Source organism: Cupressus sempervirens, chromosome 3 (genome assembly GCF_028749045.1).
Source record: "Cupressus sempervirens isolate cs-2001-9-10 chromosome 3, ASM2874904v1, whole genome shotgun sequence".
Taxonomy (NCBI): Eukaryota; Viridiplantae; Streptophyta; class Pinopsida; order Cupressales; family Cupressaceae; genus Cupressus; species Cupressus sempervirens.
Window position 1 is genome coordinate 213,936,401 of NC_143120.1, and position 20,145 is coordinate 213,956,545.

A 20,145-nucleotide genomic window follows, 5' to 3' on the forward strand; every position below is an offset into this window, starting at 1 on the left:
ATACTCATTGCAAGTGAGGCACATTACATTCTTTGTTTTAAATTCAGGCATATGAATGTATTATTTCAAGGAAATCAATACAAAGAACAGCAAGTGTTTGAGTTTTCATTTTAGATCTTGTCTCCTTTATCAGTAATCTTCCATGTTTTATGATCTTTGAACAAAGAGCCTAGGTCGTAGTTGCAGTCCCTTAAAGTTGTATGTTGTTTCATTGTTGCTTATAACTCAAGGGGTTATGTAAATGCTTCAGGAAAATCAATAGGGTTACAAGTTTATTGATGAGGATATCAAGTAAGAATGAGATTTAGATTGAACATAGATGTCTATTTATAAGGTGAATGGATAGATCCGATATCTGAATATATAAATAAGTATTAGGTATCCATATGTATGTGTTTGATTCATGCAATTGCCCAATAGATAAGGCACTGATCAGCTACAGGATCATTAGTTCTTACTGCTGCATATTAGGGGTTTTGTTGAATTCAACATTATTAATCAAATTCCTTTCCCCTTTCATGTTGAAGAGCTGAAAAGTCTAACCCTCACTCAGCTTGTGAATTCCATAGAATTGCAACTTGCTACTGCAGATCTATGTTGTTGCATGAGTCATTAGGAGAAATAGGGGTTTCATCTGCTGTTACTAAGTTCAGATTTATGTTGAGTTGCACTGGTACCATATGTTAGAACCTGAAGGTTAACCTACCTAGGTCTTGCAAAGCTTGAAGTGAAGGAGTTATGCCTTATAATTGGCCCAAGATTGCAATCGAGTGTATCCATCATAGGAATTTGGTAGCCTTAGATGCATTGGTCTGGTTTCTTGGTTGTTTTCAAAACTGTTAAATCAGGAGCCAACAAGTTCTATCTAATAGTTGGAAGTGGTGATACCGATAAACCAACACCAACTCAAAGGTTGTTTGAAAGCATACTAGTTTGGCTCTAGGTCCTATTTTAATCTATTCTCTAAGATTAACCTCTACCATTCGGGCACATAGACTTCTAGAAGTAGGGAATTATAACTATTTTTGTCAATTAAGATGGCAATACAAGTTATAGTCAAAGCTTCTAGTCTATGTATTACCACAACCGCTCCCAGTCAAAACTTCAGCTCCGATTGTTTCTTAACTCACTATGATCTACAATTAAGCACATAATGATAACATGAATCAAAGACAATATGCACAAATTACAATCAAAGCTTCTAATTTGCGCTACGACAATTGCTTCCAATCAAAGCTTCAAATCCAATTGCTTCCTCTATTCACTTTTCTCCAAAATTGGTACTACACAATCAAAGTTATGCTTGCACAAGTTTAATAGAGCTTTCTTGAATACAACAAAGATTGTTTTTGCAATGAGGTGGGCACTTTTTATATAGGAAAAGTAGTGAGAAAAAGGAGGGAAAAGTGGGAACAACTCATCCACTTCGATCCAATTTAACTAGGAAAGAAGAATTATTAGAATACATGTCTAAAGGACATGTAATTGGAATACATGTGATTGCACTACATGCAATTCATCTTCTGCATCTACAAACAAGAAAACTACACTTAAAAGAAAAGATGAAGAAGATGTTGAAACTGTTGATTCTAAATGAATCAATTATGTAGACTATCAGCAAAGGCCTTGTACTTTGTAATGATCATGGGATCAGGCATTCCTATATTCTGCACCACTGCATTCCCTTTGTTGAGTTTCTAGTAGTCATTTGAAAACTTGACGTGATCAAGCTTTTTCTTGTTTGAGTTGTCATGCATTCTCCTTTGTAGATTGACACATTCTGGAATCTAACACTTTGAAAACCTTCTTGATGGTGTCTAGATGTAAAATCAGAACAACTTTCCATTAGCACATTTAACTTCTTTTTTTCAAGTAAAGCACTTGGCTCGTTCTCATTCAAACTCAAGTTTTGACACATTCCGGAATCTAACACTTTGAAAACCTTCTTGATGGTGTCTGGATGTAAAAATTGGAACAACTTTCCACTAGCACATTTAACTCTCTTTTTTTCAAGCAAAGCACTTGGCTCATTCCCATTCAAACTCAGGTTTCAAGGCTGCCATTGAAAAAATGGAGACCACATGAATAATTGCTTCTCAAGGATCAAAGCATATCTTCTCGATGGGATGTCTCTATTCTTTGAAGAAGTTCTGACATATCTTGAAGAGTGTGTTGCAACATGAAGATGAAAATTCCAATGAGATTGGATCCATGAAAATTTTGAGATTTGAGTTACAATGACAAATTCATGAGGGATAAGTGTTTGAAGTATTGGTTAAATACTTATGGAACACATGTCATGGCTGGAAATGATATGGAAAGCAATGCATTTGGATAAGAAGGACCAAGCTCGGACTTAGAAGGATGGATTGCATGTGGGACAAGATGGGCTTTTCTGGGTATGGCCAATAATACAAGTTGGGAGGCATATGAATGTATGCAAATGGCGATTTTGGTGTTTAAAAGTGTGACTTTTTAACAAAATCAGATTCTCTAGAGGTAATTACATGTAGTAATTACTTGAGGTACACATGTACTCGGGTTCAGAGGATGTTTTTGCATGTGTTGGAAAACGGATGGAATATGCATTGACAAGGAAAGATTAAAGGTGAAAGAATGTGAATGCATTTGCATTCTTGGGTAGGATTCTTCAACTTATTTCCAAAAAAGAAACCTAAACAAGCAAGAAAACTAAGAACAAAAAAAAAAGATATCTCTTGCTATTGACTCAAACATGACAAACTTCAAAACATCCCTTTGCATGCAACTTCGTTTTTGGGGTTTGGAGGATTTTCAAGCATTTGTAATGAGAAGATTTCAACTTATCTAAAGAAAAATTGCAAAATACATGGCATGCCTTTGAACAAATGGACAAAAATGAGCCAAAACATGCAATATGATAGCAAAGCAAATAGAAGGAAAGTTGAAATCTTCTACTTACTTGGAGCTCAATGAGCCAAAAGTGGAGGAAAGAGAAGTTGAAATGAACAAGTCTTTTCCAAAATCAGGTTCTCCAAGAGCAAATGCATGCAACTAAGAGCCTTGAAAAGTTCAAACTTTCAATGCAAGACCAAAATGCTTGTTGCAATCTTATTTCTTCCCACGCTTTTGGTGCAAATCAGATTTAGGAAGCCCAATAACATGGGTGTTTTGACTTGCAATCTCCAAAGTGTGGTCTCCAAACTTACATGAAAAACATTTCTACAAGATACATGTACTTGGGCATTTTGATGCAAAAACATGCATAGAAATGCAATAACTTGAGGCTTTTATTCTTGCTTTGGTGAAAAACGTGGATTCCAAATGCATTTACATGCATTCAAACTCCCAAATGCCTCCTCCAAATGCAAACACATGGGCTGGAAATCCACTTTTCTGGGCGGTTTTGGTCAAAACGTGGCTTTGAAATGCATATATATTGGTCATTTTTTACTTGTGAATGCTAAAATATGGATCTAAATGCAAAAATGTGGCTCTCTAATAGAAAAAATTGACGAAAATCCAATTTTCTGGGCATTCTTAGGGAAAAACGTGCCCAGAAAATGGAAGTATTTGAGCCAGTTTTTACTTAGGAAAGAAAATACGGGTTCGTCAAATGTATTTGCATGAGTTGGATGGTGAAATTGGACCCTACAGATGCTTTTACATGTCAAAAATGCATTCATACGATGGCTGAAAGTGAAAATGGCACTCTCAATGAGACATTGCATGTAATGTTTGAAATGCATGTGTTGGGTGCAAATTGCACTCTTCCAGCCCTCTTTACATATTTTAAATATGAACAAAATGATATGCCTTAGGCATTTTTGTCTTTGGAGTGCAAAAATGGGGTCTTGGAGGGTGATTACATGAGTTTTGAGTGCAAAATCAGACTCTCCAAGACACATTACATATAAAATTCATTGGTTGGAAGTGCATTTACATGCTTTAAAGTGCAAAATCACACTCTTCATAGGGCATTACATGTAACATGAGTGGCTGGAAGTGCATTTACATGCAAATCGTGGTCTTGAAGGCTCATTGTATCTTTAAAAATACACTTTTTTTTATTTGCCCAAGTCCACAACTTGGCTTCCTTGAGCAAATCACACTAGCCAAATGCTATTCCATGTGACATATTTTGCATGTAAAGGGAAGTTTTCAAGTAAATCGGACTCTTGGAAGCCCATTACAGATTTAAAATAAATTTCCTTAGCATTCTTTTCCATTCAAGTGCAAAATCGCAATCTATAGATGCAATCGCAACTTTTATTTTTGGCTTCAAGTGCAAATCGCACTCTCCAAGTGCATTTGCATGTGTTGAAAATATGCTTTGACTTTGCATGCATTTGGTTTAGCCAAGGTAAATCTCATTCTCTAGATGCAATTGCATATTTAAGTCAATTGCATTTGCATTGCAACATGTAAATCTCATTCTCTAGATGCACTTGCATGTGACACATTTCAAAACAAGACGTTATTGAGTTGCACAACTTAAGTGAACTATTTAGCACATGTTTAAATGATTATTGAGCAAATATCACTTCAAGAGGTCAAATGTAATACTTACACCATATATTTTATATATCAAGTTCAAATATTATTCAAATTGTAACATTTAAACTTAGATGTTTTAAAATAAAACATAAAGTAAAACTCAAAATTAAATTAGAACTATATAGTGATAAAGTCACTTAAATGAAAAATTAGCACTACAGTCACTTAAGTGATAAAATAATTTAAAAACATAACATAAAGTCATTTTAAGTTATATTTTTCAAAAAGTGAATGTCAGCACTAAAATATAACATTCATAATTTAAATATGCGATTGCGCCTGGAGAGTCCACTTTTTGGGTACTTAAATGGTCATATCTTTTGACTACTATGTCTAATTAAGTCCTAAGATATATCGAATCGAAGGGAAAACCGAAAGTAAGGGATTGGACAAAACAAAGACTAAAAGCAACTAAGGACACACTCAAAAATGCAAAAAAGGACATTGAAGTTAAAAACAGAAACATGCGCTTAATAAAATGAAAAATGAAAAGTACTTGACAAAAGCCTTCCCTAAAAGAATTCATTATGCAAATTGGGTCAATTGGTTGATCAATGCTAGCCAATTAAATAATGAATTATCTCAAAGAAATGCGAAACTAGGTTGAAAAGTGGTGACAAAATGCAGGACAACACATTCATCACTATGATTGAGCCCAATTTTTTGCAAAATACTTTGAGTTTTATACTTCAAAGAGTAAACTGAACTGTCTTGCTTTGAGGTACTAGACACACTGTAAATCTCAAGTGATGGTTTCAGATTTTAAATGATGGACGCTTCCTACAACCTTCTGATTGTTGAAACTCTAATCTATTAATAATGCACCTGTTCATATTTAATTCTAACTGAAAACCCTTGATAAAGGAAGGTCATGAAGGATTTTTGTTATAGCACCAACAAATTGCAGTTCCTCTAGTTTAAATTCTATATTAAATCAGTCTAAATTGGCACTGTGGTAAAGAAATAAAAGCAGCAGGATCAGGAAAATGCTCATGCAAAATTGGATGTATTGATCCTGATGAATTAGAGCAATTGTAAAACATGACATGCATACAATATGTTTCCCTTCCAGAATTAATGTTCACATCAGGATTACTCTCACTCAAGCCTTCTTCATTTCCAGCTTCCTCAATGTTAAACTTCAGATCCACTACAGTTCTGTTCCCATCAAATTTCCCATCTTTACTGCGAAATATTTTTAGAATATGTCGTTTCAGTGTTGATATTGGGTGTAAAGCGCTTGAAAGGGACCAAAATATACACAGTCAAAACAAGTCACCGCAATCAACTTCATGGAAAGAAAGGACTATTAATACGGTCAAAATCATAAATTGTGTCTATACAGCAATATCAAATAAATTCTTCTGAAGATACATATTCTATAAATCGCTGCAACCATTATTCCTCTTGAATGCACAATATCAATGCCTATCAGCTCATGGAAATGTAAGTAGAAGAGCTTGCAAATGGAAGTGGATGCATTTGAAACAATACCATCCACGCAGTGTCCAGTTACCATCCACTGCGGATGCGGATGTGTTTGGAACGAACCAGCGACAAAGATGAGCAACACAAATTAGTAGGCTCCAGTTTGAATTGATTATGAGGCAATTATTCTGAAGTCAAAATGTGCGATGAAATTGAATGGTAAACTCTGGCAAATACTGATGAAGAAATAAGGCATTATGAACTAGTGGTGAATCATTGTTTGGAATTATATACTTCCGTCATCGTCGAAAGAAGAATACAAAGCAATGGAAATCGTGGAGGCAACAAGCAAACTGGTCAAAGACACAGAAGCATCCTTTATAGCAACGTCAATATAATTTCTGAATAATACTTTTGGTGCCGTGAGTTTTTAATCATTGAGCATAGATTAAATATCAAGCAATAGGGAGTAAGTTGCGGTAGTTACCAACAGAAGATAAGAAACGAAGAATGATGCTGGAGACAAGCATAATGGAGTTTGCACTAACTGAAGGTATGAGAAATTCTCGTGTAGACTGATTCGGTTCATCACAGCATACCTACATGATTCAGATTGAATGAGATTACTGAAGTCCGCATTTTCCAGTATGAATGGCATCACCGAAGCACGTATAGGTGAGTGGAAAAAACATATGCACTGAACATTAGTCATATATCATAATTAAATGAGTGGAGGAGGTGTTTGAGGGTTTATGCCATCAATGTTCATCAAGTTTTAATCAACCTTTGAAAACCTGCTAAAGTATGAGGATACGAAGGGGCAATATAACTATTTCAGTAAATGATAATTATCCCATTCAAGATATCATAATAATCTAAGTTTGTAAGAAAAAGATGTCACTAAAAGAAACTAATTAGAATGAACATGCGTGAATTTGATAAGGGTGCTTCTCTATGTCAAAAGACATACCATTTGCACCATTTGCTAAGAAGGAGAAAGATAAAAAAAAGGAGGATAAATTAGTTTGCACAAAAAAAAAGACAAGACACATTCGACAACAAAAATATTCATATATCTAATTGTATGGAGGAATAAGAAGTGAAAAGATGATTTTTTAATGTAAAGTTATTTATTATATTTTAATTATAAATAAAAGTTTTTTTGCTTTTTGTTTGTTTATAAGGCATGGAGATTTAAACTCCAATTTATTTGTCCTTTATAATCATCTTTAAATTTCGTAAACAATTTAAATGTCAAATAAGAGAACATGAATATTTAGCATCTTAAATGTTATCATCATAGATATAGTGAAATATCGAATTGTTTCTGTATTTGTGTCCAGTTTGTCTCTCTACCATAGGAGTTAAAGTTCAATCTGGACCAATTTAAGATTGCATATATATTTGATTTGTCGCATCTTGATTATTAAATTGTTGACAGTATAAGTGCATAGAACTTTATAAAGTTGTATGTGAAAATCTTCACTACAGTTGACTTTGTTGCCCAAATAGCAAAGACACTAGTCGTTTGAATCATTGAAGTATTATTATTGGGTTTATATTTGAAGTCATAAAATCTATATCTTCTTTCTTAGAAGCATCAAACCAATTGTTAAGAACCATATACAAAATATTCAATCATTTTAAGCACTCAACATTCAATTTCATTTTAATCAAGTTTTAGGACCTTGCTAACCAAAGAACTCTCAAAGCTTAAATTCACTATACAAAAGCTTCGGATCAAGTGATTAGGTTTGGAGTGAAGGTTTACTCACCTAGGTGTAGCGAACCCTGAAGTGTAGGGGAATGAAGAAATATTCCCTTTCGTTGGCTAAAACTGATTATGGAATCCTATCGGAGAATTGGCAAAGCTCTTGGATTTCAAATCTGTGGTTTTGGGAACCAATAGATCGGCAACTCTGCTATGGACAGTTGCTCGCAACAAGTGTTTTGAAGTTGCCCAGAATTTCAGATTTTGCAGACCAAAATCAATAAGTAGTTGTAATAGTTTTGTTTAAAAGCGTACTATATTGGAAGTGAGAGCCTAGAAGATCAGCAATCGATAAATTCCTCGAAAGAGGTGGCGACTCTATTCAATAAAGTTTCAGTTGGTAGCTCTGCTGAGGTAGGAGACTCAAAAGGAGATGGTGTATAGGTATTTCAAATGTATCAATCATTTCAAAGAATGCCTTTTATTCCAGATGGCATCAGGGCATTGGATTTCAGCAAGTTATCCTAGCAAGTTATCCCCAAAACTTTCACAACTTGTACCAAAGTTCCATAGAGAATGGAATGAATCAGCACTTTGGCATTTGGATGAGTTTTATACATTTGTAGAGGATTATGAAATTTGTGCAGAAGATTAGGTGATGAAGCTATTTGCTAGGATGTTAAAAGACAATGCATCATGTGAAGCATGGATGCTCAATGTGCTTCTCCAAAGATAGTTGAAGTCCCATCATGCCCACAAGGGCCATGTGTCCCCAACAAGAGCCACTGAGAGAGCCCAAATGTTTGCAAATTAAGGGCTTCCATTTGGAAAATAATGCTTTGAGTTTTATGGTTCGAAGAGTAAATTAATCTATCTTGCTTTGAGGTACTAGACACACTGTAAATCTCAAGTGATGGTTTCAGATTTTAAATGATGGATAATTTTTACAACCTTCTGATTGCTGAAACTCTAATCTATTAATAATACACGTGTTCATGTTTAATTCTGACTGAAACCCCTTGATAAAGGAAGGTCATGAAGGATTTTTGTTGTAGAACAAACATATGGCTGTTGCTCTATTTTAAATTTTATATTAAATCAATCTAAAGTGGCAGTATGGCAAAGAAATAAAAGCAGCAAGGTCAAGAAAACACTCATGCAAAATTGGATGTATTGATCCTAATGAATTAGAGCAATCATAAAAAACAACACACATACAATATGTTTTCCTTCCAGAATTACCATTCACACCAGGATTACTCCTAGTCAAGCCTTCTTCTTCATTTCCAGCTTCCTAAATGTTAAACTTCTGATCCACTACAGTACTGTCCATATCAAATTTCCCATCTTTACTGGGAAATATTTCCAGAGTATGTCATTTCTCTGTTGATACTGGATATAAAGTGCTAAAAAGGGACCAAAATATACATAGTCAAAAGAATTCACCACAATCGACTTCATGGAAAGCAAGGACTATTAATATGGTCAAAATCATAAATGGTGTTTGCATAGCAATATCAAATATGTCTGAAGATATATATACCATGAACCACTGCAACTGCTATTCCTGTCAAATGCAGATTATAGAAGCCGATCGACTCATAGAATTGGAAGTAGAAGAGTTTGCAATTGGAAGCTGATACATTTGAAACAATACCATCCAAGCAATGTCCAATTACCATACACTGCGGAAGTGGATATGTTTGGAACGAACCAACAACGAAGATAAGCAAAACAGATTAATAGACGCCAGTTTGATTTGATTATGAAGTGTTATTCTGAAGTTAAAATGTGCGATGAAATTGAATGATAAACTCTGCCCAATACTGATGAAGAAATAAGGCATCCTGAACTAGAGGTGAATCATTGTTGGAATTTGTCACTTCTGTCATCGCAGAAAGCAGAATACAAAGCGATAGAAATGGTGGTGGTAACAAGTAAACTGGTCAAAGACACAGAAGCGTCCTTTATAGAAACGTCGACACAACTTTTTAATAATCCTTTGGCAGCATGAGTTTGTAATCATCGAGCACTGATAAATTATCAAGCAATATGGAGTAGGTTGCAGTAGTTACCAGCAGAAGATAAGAAATGAAGAATGATGTAGGAGGCAAGTGTAATGGAGTTTGCACTAACTGAAGGTACGAGAAACTCGGACTGATTCAATTCATCAGAGCATGCCTATGCGATTCAGATTGAATGAGTTTACTAAAGTCTGCATTTTCCAGTATGAACGGCATCACCGAAATGCATATAAATGAATGGAAAAAACATATGCACTGAACATTAGTCATATATCATAATTAAATGACTGAAGTAGGTGTTCCACGGTCTATGCCGTTAGTGTTCATCAAATATTAATCAACCTCTAAAAGCCCATTAAAGTATGAGGAAAAATACGAAGGGGCAATATAACTATTTCAGCAAATGAAAGTTAACCCATTCAAGTTATCATAATAATCTAAGTTTGTAAGAAAAAGGTGTGATTAAAAGAAACTAATTAGAATGAACATGCACGAATTTGATAAGGGTGCTTCTCTATATCAAAAGACATAGCGTTTGCATCATTTGCTAAGAAGGAGAAAGATATAAAAGGAAGATATATTAGTTGCCAAAAAAACAAAAAACAAGACACATTCGATGAGAAAAAATATTTAGATATCTATTTGTATGGAGGAATAGGAAGTGAAAAGATGATTTCTAATGTAAATTTATTTGTTATATTTTAAGATAAATAAAAACTTTTTTCTTTTTGTTTATTTAAAAGGCATGGAGATTTGAACTACAGTTGATTTTTCCTTTATAATCATCATTAAATTCTGTAAACAATTTAAATGTCAGATATGTCGATACAATCATTTAGAACCTTAAATGTGATCATCATAGATGTATTGAAATATCAAATTGTTTCTGTATTTGTGTCTAGCTTGTCTCCCTACCATATGAGTTAAAACTCAATCTGGACTAATTTAAGATTGCATATATATTTGATCTGTCGCATCTTGATCATTAAATTGTTGACAGTATAAGTGCATAGAACTTTATAAAATTATACGTGAAAATCTTCATTGTAGTTGACTCTGTTGCCAGAATAAGAAAAGGCACTGGACTTTTGAATCATTGAAATATTATTATTGGATTTATATTTTAAGTCATAAAATCTATATCTACCTTCTTACAAGCATCAAACCAATTGTTAAGAACCATATACAAAACATTCACTCATTTTAAGCACTCAACATTCAATTTCATTTTAATCAAATTTGACGACCCTGCCAATCGGAGAACTCGCAAAGCTTAAATTTGCTATAGAAAACCTTCGGATCATGTGATCAGGTTTGGAGTGAAGGTTTACCTACCTAGGTGTAGCGAACCCTGAAGTGTAATGGAATCAAGAAGTATTCCCATTTGTTGACCAACTGATTCCGGAATCTTATTGGAGAATTGGCAAAGCTCTTGGATTTCCAATTTGTGGTTTTGGGAACCAACACACTAATCCAACTGTAATTCGTCCAATACTTAACCAAATTTTCCGCGAACATAGAAGTGATATCCAAAGACATCCCTTATCATAAATCTAAGCCCACAGAAATCAATTCTGCATAATCTATCTGCATTGAACAACTTTGTATTTGTGATGTACTGCAACACTGTCTACCATAAACTCCTATGCATATAAGTTGACATCAATAATAAACCAAGTCATGAATGCAATGAATAAGCAACCAAAGTATCTGCCACTCAATCATCTCTCCCAAACATACTCACAGTCTCTCCCTTAACATATACTTAGCATTCATGCTGCTAAATAATTTTTTGAATATCTTCAACACACAATATTCTCCCCCTAAGATGCTACTTACCCACGTACAAACATCAATAAATGAATTGTTCAAGTATTACTCTCATCGTACAACAATCTACTTTTGAAAAGGCTTTTCATCTATTACTCCCCCCCTTTGACATCTATGACAAAGGTCATTATGTCAATTCACGAAGTTCAATCATCTCCAATACAATCTGAAAAGAACAATATGTCTAGTGCCAATAGACACTGTTATATTAATCATTACCCAAGAGTTCTTAATAAATTTTCTCAAAGAGTGACAACTCCCTCATAGGAGCATCACCAAGTATCCAGTCCAGGTGTATGAAAAATGCTTTGAATAGTACTAGACTGATGCAATCTTGCATCAATTACTCTGAAGAAGTTTGGGGAATGACCCCAAGCATACCTCTACGGTAAAATAATCCTTAGCCAAAGGATTTTTGATAATGTCCATTATCTATTCATTTGTGCTAATGTACTCAAGCCGGATTTCCTTCTCTACTACCTTTTCTCTCAAAAAGTAATACTTAATAGCAGTGTAATTAGTCTTTAAATGCAGCACAAGATTCTTTGACATACTAATTGTACTTGAGTTATCATAGCAAATAATGATAAGTTCTGAAAATTCAATGCCTATATCCTTCAACATCTGCTTCATCTAAATGATTTGGTTAAAATTGTTTGTTGCTACTACATACTCTCTTTCTACTAAGGATTGTGATATACAATCTTGTTTCTTTCTTAGCCAAGAAACCAATCTTCCTCCCAAGAAAAATGCTCCACCACTAGTGCTCTTTCTGTTATCTATATTTCCTGTCCAATCCATATCAATATATGCACATAGAGTGAAATAATCTGATCTGTCATACCATAAGCCATAATTTAAGGTACCTTTCAAGTATCTGAATATCCTTTTTACTGTGTCTCTTTAAGAGCAGCTTGGAATCTAGCCCTAATATCAATTGCATTAATAGTACCTGGTCTTGTATTTGTCAAATATTGTAATTCTCCTATCATGGATATGTACCTTGTTTGTAATGCACTAGGAGATTCATCTTTGCTTGATAATTTGCATCCAATAACCATGGGCGTTCCAACTAGTTTACGATTTTCCAATCCAAACCTTATCAATAGATCCATGAGATACTTTGTCTAAAATATGAAAATGCCATCATGCTCATCTCAAATTCGTTTTTCATTTCCTCTGAATATTTCTCACTAGCCTCATCATTTTTCCCAAAGATTATGTCATCAACAAACTCTTCAATAATCAGTAATCCATCTGAATTTTCTCTTAAGTACATTTTACTACCTCCACTGCCTTTCTTGAATCCCAAACTTTGTGAGTGTCTATCCAGTCTCACATACCAAGTTCTAGACACTTGCTTAAATCCATACAAAGCCTTTCTCAATCTGCAAACCATGTCTTTTTCTTCTGTTAATGGAAAGCCATAAGGTTATTCAATGTAAACCCCTTCTTCAAGTTCTCCATTTAGAAATGTTAACATCCATTTGTTATACCTTGAAATTCTTGTTGACTACATATGTCAAAAACATTCTTACTGGTTCAAGTCTAGCAATAGGGGCAAAGGTTTCTTGACAATCAGTTCCTTCTTGTTATGAGTAATCATTACATACCAGTCTTGCCTTTTTCCTAACCACTTCTCCTTGTTAATTTATCTCGTTCCTAAATACCCACTTTGTGTCAATAACATTCCTGTCTTTAGGTCTAGGGACTGATTCTCATGTCTTATTCTTCTCAATCTAATCAAGTTCTTCTCTCATAGTTTTTATCCAATATTCATCCTTACATGCTTCATAAGTTGTCTTAGATTCTACTTTGATATCAAACTAATGTCATCTCTTACCTGGTTTCTTGTCAAGACTCCTTTGTTTGTGCTTCCAATAATTTACTTCTCAAGGTGATTCCTTGATACATAGGTGTTCTTTGTTCAAGTATTCTTTGCTCTATTTTGATCTCAGGTTCAGGTTCATCTCTTTGTTCTTCAATCTGCAAATCATTATTAGTTTCATAGAAAAGTTTTTGTTCATACTGGTTGTTAGGCTTTTGACTAGTAGTGCTTCATTATTTGAATCATAATCAAGTATCATTTCTTGTATTTTGAGTTTCTCATCCACTTTGACATTTGCGCCTTCTATTATAGTTCTCAATCTCTGAGTAAAACATCTATATGCAATGCTTTTCAACGAATATCCAAAAAATATGCCTTCATCACTTCTAGGATAAAATTTTACTATATCATCTTCTCTTTTGATAACACCTCTAAAGATTGTAAAGTATTTCACAGTAGGTGCATGCCCAAACCAAAGTTCATAGGGTTGTCTTACTAGTACCTTGCCCGATCTATACTATGTTCATGGTATATACTGCTTCTCTCCAATAGATGTGTGATACATTTCCTTCAAGCATCATAGCTCTAGCTGCCTTATTTAAAGACCTGTTCATTCTTTCTGTTATACCATTCTGTTGCAGTGTCTTAGGTGCTGAATGTTGTCTCTTAATCCCATTCTCTTTACAAAAGACACTGAATTCATTTGATATATATTCTCCTCCTCTATCTGATCTCAAACATTTTATCTTCAAGCCTAATTCATTCTCTACTTTAATCTTGAATAACTTGAATTTCTCAAAAGTTTTAGATTTCTCTCTAAGAAATGCTACCCACGTCATCCTTGTAAACTCATCAATGAAAAGAATGCAATACCTTTCATCATAGAATGCTCTTGTTCTTGTAAGACCACATAAATCTGTGTGCACAATCTCTGATTTGTTTCATGTACTGAATACCTTTCTTGGAAAAGAGTTATCTCTACTTAGCCATCACACATTCCTTGAAAAACATGGCTGAAGGTTTAATAATCTTAGGCAGATCTCTTACTGCATTTGTAGTACTAATCTTCACAATGTTATCAAAGTTTATGTGACAAAATCTCTTATGCCATAACCAACTGTCATCTACTTTGGCAACCAAACATGTCATCTTAGTATAATTCAGTTGAAATGCATTACCTCTTGTCCTTGTACCTGGTCCAATCAATTTACCATCCTTATCTTTGATTGTGCATCTCTTTTCAATGAATTACAAAAGATATCCCTTATCAACAAGTTATCCAACAATCAACAAGTTATGTTTGAATCCATCAACAATATGGACATCTTTTGTGTTAGTTTTTCCATAAATGTAATAGATCCTTTTCCTTTAATAGGACATGGTGCATTATTTCCAACTCTGACTACTCCACCAGCACAATTATTGAATTCAACAAATTCGTTCATGTCACGAGTCATATGATGTGAGTATCTACTATCTATAATCCAATTTGAATTTTTCTTTTCTACATGTGATACTAATGCCTTCTCTTCTTTTACTTCTTTTATAGGATGTTCTTCTTTTATAGAATGAAATATAATTTCATCATCTTCAGCAACAAAGAAGCAATCTTTTGTAATCTATGGCTTGTAAGGCTTTCTAGGCTTCACCTTATTTTCTCATTTAGGACAATGATATGAAAAATAGCCAAATTCTTTACAAGTCCAACAAGAAAAGCTTTCTTACCTCTAGGTTCCCTTTTGATGAGTAATGCAAGGCCTTCATCTATCTTCTTGTCTTCCCCTTGCTTGTCTGACCATTCTCTCATATAGTTTCCACTTGTGCTTGCACTTCTAGTTAATGTAGCTTTGTCTTTCTACACACTAATTGTAAAAGCAATCTTTATTCTAACTAGTCCTTATTTCTGCTTCAATCTCTATTCAAATGCTTGCAACTTTCCAAACAAAGTTTCCTTGTTAAAATTAGGTGTAACAGTAATTTCTTCAACAACAATTACCTTGTTTTCATAAGTAGGTGGCAATGATTTCAAGATATTCCATACTACCTCATCCTTTGTAACAATTCCTTCACAACTTTTAATTTCTGCAATACTCTATGATACACTCTGAAAATATGACCTTATAGACTCATCTTCTTGCATTCTAGCCCTATCAAACATATATTTCCAATTCTGCAAACTTAGATTTCTTTGCATAAATGTCACCTTCATAAAGTACTTGTAATCTAGCCCAAATACCATAAGCAAGATGTAAATACTTATTCAGGAAGAGTTGATATCAATGATTCGCTGACATACATGTTGAACATGAAAAGCTCCCTTTGTTTTGAAGTGTTGCTTGCAAGTTTATCTTCTTCTACCACAGTCTTGTTTTCCCTTGTCATCATCCAGTAATCAATTCCCATGCATAGCGAATGTGTCCTCATCTTCTCCTTTCAATTGTCATAGTTCTCTACATCAAATTTCGGATTTTCTTTCCTAAATTTAGTGACAAATCTCCTTAGATGTTAAACTTTCTCTTCAAGGACCTGATGCTCTGATACCTATTGTTAGAAAGTAAAGTCCACCAACACAACTCGGGTGGGGGGCTGAATCAATTGTATGCTTATTCAAAATTTTATCAACCTTATGAAAGCCAACTTTAACAATCAAGATAGACAACAACTACAAGATAAACAACATACACAATGACACCAAATATCTTACCTAGGAAAACCCTTGATCAAAGCGAAAACCCTAGTGGGTATGATGCCCAGAAGATGATGTACTAGTATAAAAAATTCCTTATGAAAGGATGTGACTCTATTAGGAGCCACTACATACAATCAGTATATGTAGTCCTTCTTAGGAGACTTTGAATCCTTGTTAGAGGATTCTCACCCTGTTAGGAGTTGTGCCAATCTTGTTAGGAGCTGATAGGAAGTCAACTAAACCCACTGTCCAGATTGCTTCAGAATTGTCTTAAGAAACAATTCTCTAAGATAACATATTTCAATAATGAATTGGCAAAACAACTTCTTTGCCAATACAATTCCTTTTAAGTTCTCAATCAAATCTCAACACCATCCTCTATTCTTCTCTAATCGAATTCACATCTACTGATCGCATCAAATAATGCAACACAATATGATTTACAATCACTCTTTAACAACAAAGAAAACTTTTTTCCTTTATACCTTGTCCTAATAACTAATTGAGTCGGCCTTGAGGCTTCCCAGATGAACAATGAATAATATAAGACCTTGTTAAGGTCTTACATTACACATTACATCACAATTTACACTTCCCAGAGGAATACTAAAAAAAGTCGGCTTCCAAGTAATAAAACCACAGGCTATCCTTCAACAACCTTCACAAAGTGAATTCCAAAATCTGCTAACTCAAAACATATCATCACGAGCATGTCTTCAAACATAACCCAAGGTCATTTAACCAAATTCTATTCCTCTTAAGATACAATTGATTTAAAAGTAACATGTTTCCTGCTCACTAGTCTATGATCAGTCTTGACTAATCCAACAATAACTCATCCAATACTTAACCAATCTTTCCGCAAACACAGATGTGATATCCAAACTTATCTTTGATCATAGATCCAAGCCCGCAAAGCTTAGTTCCGCATACTTTATCTGTGATGAACAACTTTGTCTCTGCAATGTACTGCAACACTGTCTACCATAAACTCCTATGGATATATGTTGACATCAATGACAAACCAAGTCATGAATGCCACACATAAGCAACTAATCCAAGTGTCAACCACTCAATCATCTCTCCCAAACATGCTAACAATCTCTCCCTTAACATATACTTAGCATTCAACCTAACACACATTTCATTTAAAAGCATTGCTTTCAAGACTTAGGATTATATTTCATGTGAATTAATGATAAATACCCCCACCAAGCACCTAGGAGCAATTTATAAAACTTAAACTCAATATATACCGTTGAGAGTGCCAATATCATCACCGACTGAATATAGTGCCCAGGTGTCTCCCAGAAATGAAAACCGACATTACCAACTTGCTCAAAATAGTAAGTTGATCACCATGGACCCTCTGAACATCCTTATAGACCATGAGGATCACAATGATGGACTAGCCTCACTAACAATCTACCAACTGCTTAAAATAGGGGGCAGTGCCATTGCTTTCATTAGGATTCCAATTAAAATATTACGCTTGCATTCATAAGTAATTTGGATTTTATTTGTACTCCAAGAATTTCTATTTGTTTTGAAAATTTGCAAAAAGCATATATATTGTACAAACCTCAATATATTAAAACAAAGAAAGAAAAAAGTTCAAAAAAAAACAAAACATTCTCTAGCATTCTTATAGTGTGAGCAAGCAGGGTTCTTACAATGGTATCAAAGCTTGCATGATACGTGCTTGACAAAATATCAAACCACTTGAATTGAAGGTAGAACTGGTTGAGGTTCTTTACAATATTGAAGAAGGATTAATCATCATAATATATAATGTTGGTCTTATTAATTGCTCAACAAATAAGTGCATATATAGTGGAGAGATCAATCATCATAAAAAATTGTATTGTTTTAAATTTAAAGATGCCAACCAAGAATCACAAACGATATGTCTATCAAAGAATGTTTAAATAATAATGCACCAAATGTCAAGCATATGGTCATAAAAAAAAAACAAGCAGGATTTAAGTTCTTGCAGTTTTAGAGAAGATGACAAAAGTGTCAACTAATCAAAACAAACTTTATGCACAACATATAATTTTCAACAAGGAAACAAAATGTGGACAAATAATCAGATTGCTATAGAGAAGACCACATGATTTGCAATAGGGAAGCTAATAAAAGGGTATAAAAAATTTGAAGTGTCATGGAGTTATCATTAAGAGAGGTGTTAAGGACAATTATAATATTCCCTAAATGCCCTCCTTGCTATGCAATAGACATAGTGAAATCATGTATCCTCAATAATCACACGATTTTGCAAGTTGTGAATTTTGTGGATTCAGGTATTTTGTTTGACATATCCATATATGCCAGTGAACCATAAGAAATGTTAAATGTGGATATGAACATAATTGCACCAAATCACCAAACAATAATTGGTTGGTGGGGTATATTTTGCATCTCTTTCAATACAAATTAATGCTTTGAATTCAGCATGCCAACACAGCATGCCTCATATATGGAGACAAAGTGACTGGATAATATAAAAGAGAAAAAGACTACAAAGCATGTTTATATTACTCATTTATTAACTTTTTAGTAGCATTAGCTTCTATTAACAAATGACAAGAAAAATTTATGTTATTGCAATATAAACCTTTCTACCAGCCGGTTGTTGTAGTGCATGTGTGACATCTGCTACCTGCATCACCAGTATCCCATGCATTAAATTCAGGAGGCAATTAGACTTTCACCATTAATGATTTCAAAGAAAGAACTAAAAAATTCAGCTAGAGTAAGATAATCTCTTTTACTCGCAAATATCTTAGTATACAAAGCATATTAGATTGCAATCTTCAAAACATCAGAGAGAACAATATAATTAAATAGTACTGCAATAAAGTTAAAATAAGCAAATTAACATCCACAGGGATGGACCATTAAAAACCTACTTGCCAAGTACATGTTAATCTATGACCATATTTCTTTCTAGAACCCACAAGAAATAAGGTGGTCAATTTGTATAACTATCAATCAAAGAGGGAAGTTAAATAATAGAAAGCTAAATGTATCCTAAAATAAGAGCAAGTTATAAACAGGAGTTCCAAGAATTTAAACTACAAGATGTGAAATTGTTCTATGAAAAACAGGTCACTTTGCAAGCTTAAGTTACTAAACTTGTGCCTACGGTGCATCTTCTCATTGATAAAAATTAGTCTTTCATATTGGTCATCTTAAAGAATACATATTTACTAATTCTCAGATTAATATGTTTAACTTGGAAAACCTTTCAGAGAAAACATAACTATCATGCAAAGCTTCATCTATAAGCACAAAATGTATGTAGTGAAATTTCAACGAATGAAATAATGAGATTTGGTAGGTGGTAAACAATGTCAAACAAAATTTAACAACGTGGTATAAAGACAATGAGCTGTACTCATTGACATAAAAATGAACACATTCTGCATCAGTTATGGAGCATAACATAGAGAATTAGTCTTTTCCAGTATTATTAAAGATATAAACATGGGGAACTAAGTGGAGATATTTGTTTCACAGTAAACAGTCTGTAAATATAATAGTCAAGGGAGTAGGTATGATAATCAGAAGCTTCCATTGTTGATGCCATAAAATGACAAGTTAAACATCAAACTCATACTATCATATACAATAAAATCTCCTTACTTATGTTCATTACTTAATCAAAAAAACTTTTTGTACAGGATCAAAATTTCAAACTGAAGAGATCCCCCTTTTAAGAATGGTCTTATTTTTTGTCACTGTCAAAGCTAAGAAGTGGGAGATAAATATGGTTGGTCTCAATCTTGGCTAGAGATGTTCCAAATGGCTAGGTTGAACTATGAGTAGTGTTGTGTTATTACATATTTTATTTAGTATAGCTTATAATAGTAATAAATTAAATTAATATTTTGTTTTCAATTCATGAATAAATAAACATTTGTTAATAGACTAAATATGCCATTGAAGAGTTATTTCCCTAAAGGGTTTTCAGTAGTTTTATATGGGAATATATCTAGAGCTTATTCAAAATAATGCTTCAAAAGTTGTGCACTGTATGGAAGTGCTAATGGAGTTCGATCAGGGTATGCCAACACGAAGCTATTTTCCCACGCCA

General features: G+C 33.8%; 1 protein-coding gene across 4 annotated transcripts in view; it reads right to left on the bottom strand.

The window, feature by feature from the left end:
* Positions 1 to 20,145, bottom strand: part of LOC149565577 (2-dehydro-3-deoxyphosphooctonate aldolase) — a 257,795-nt gene that overhangs the window by 42,590 nt on the left and 195,060 nt on the right. For all 4 annotated transcript variants that reach the window (XM_089819099.1, XM_089819100.1, XM_089819097.1 and 1 more), the window contains one exon: positions 18,664 to 18,708. In XM_089819099.1, coding sequence (XP_089675225.1) covers positions 18,664 to 18,708 — 45 coding nt within the window. The remainder of the gene's footprint in view (positions 1 to 18,663; positions 18,709 to 20,145) is intronic.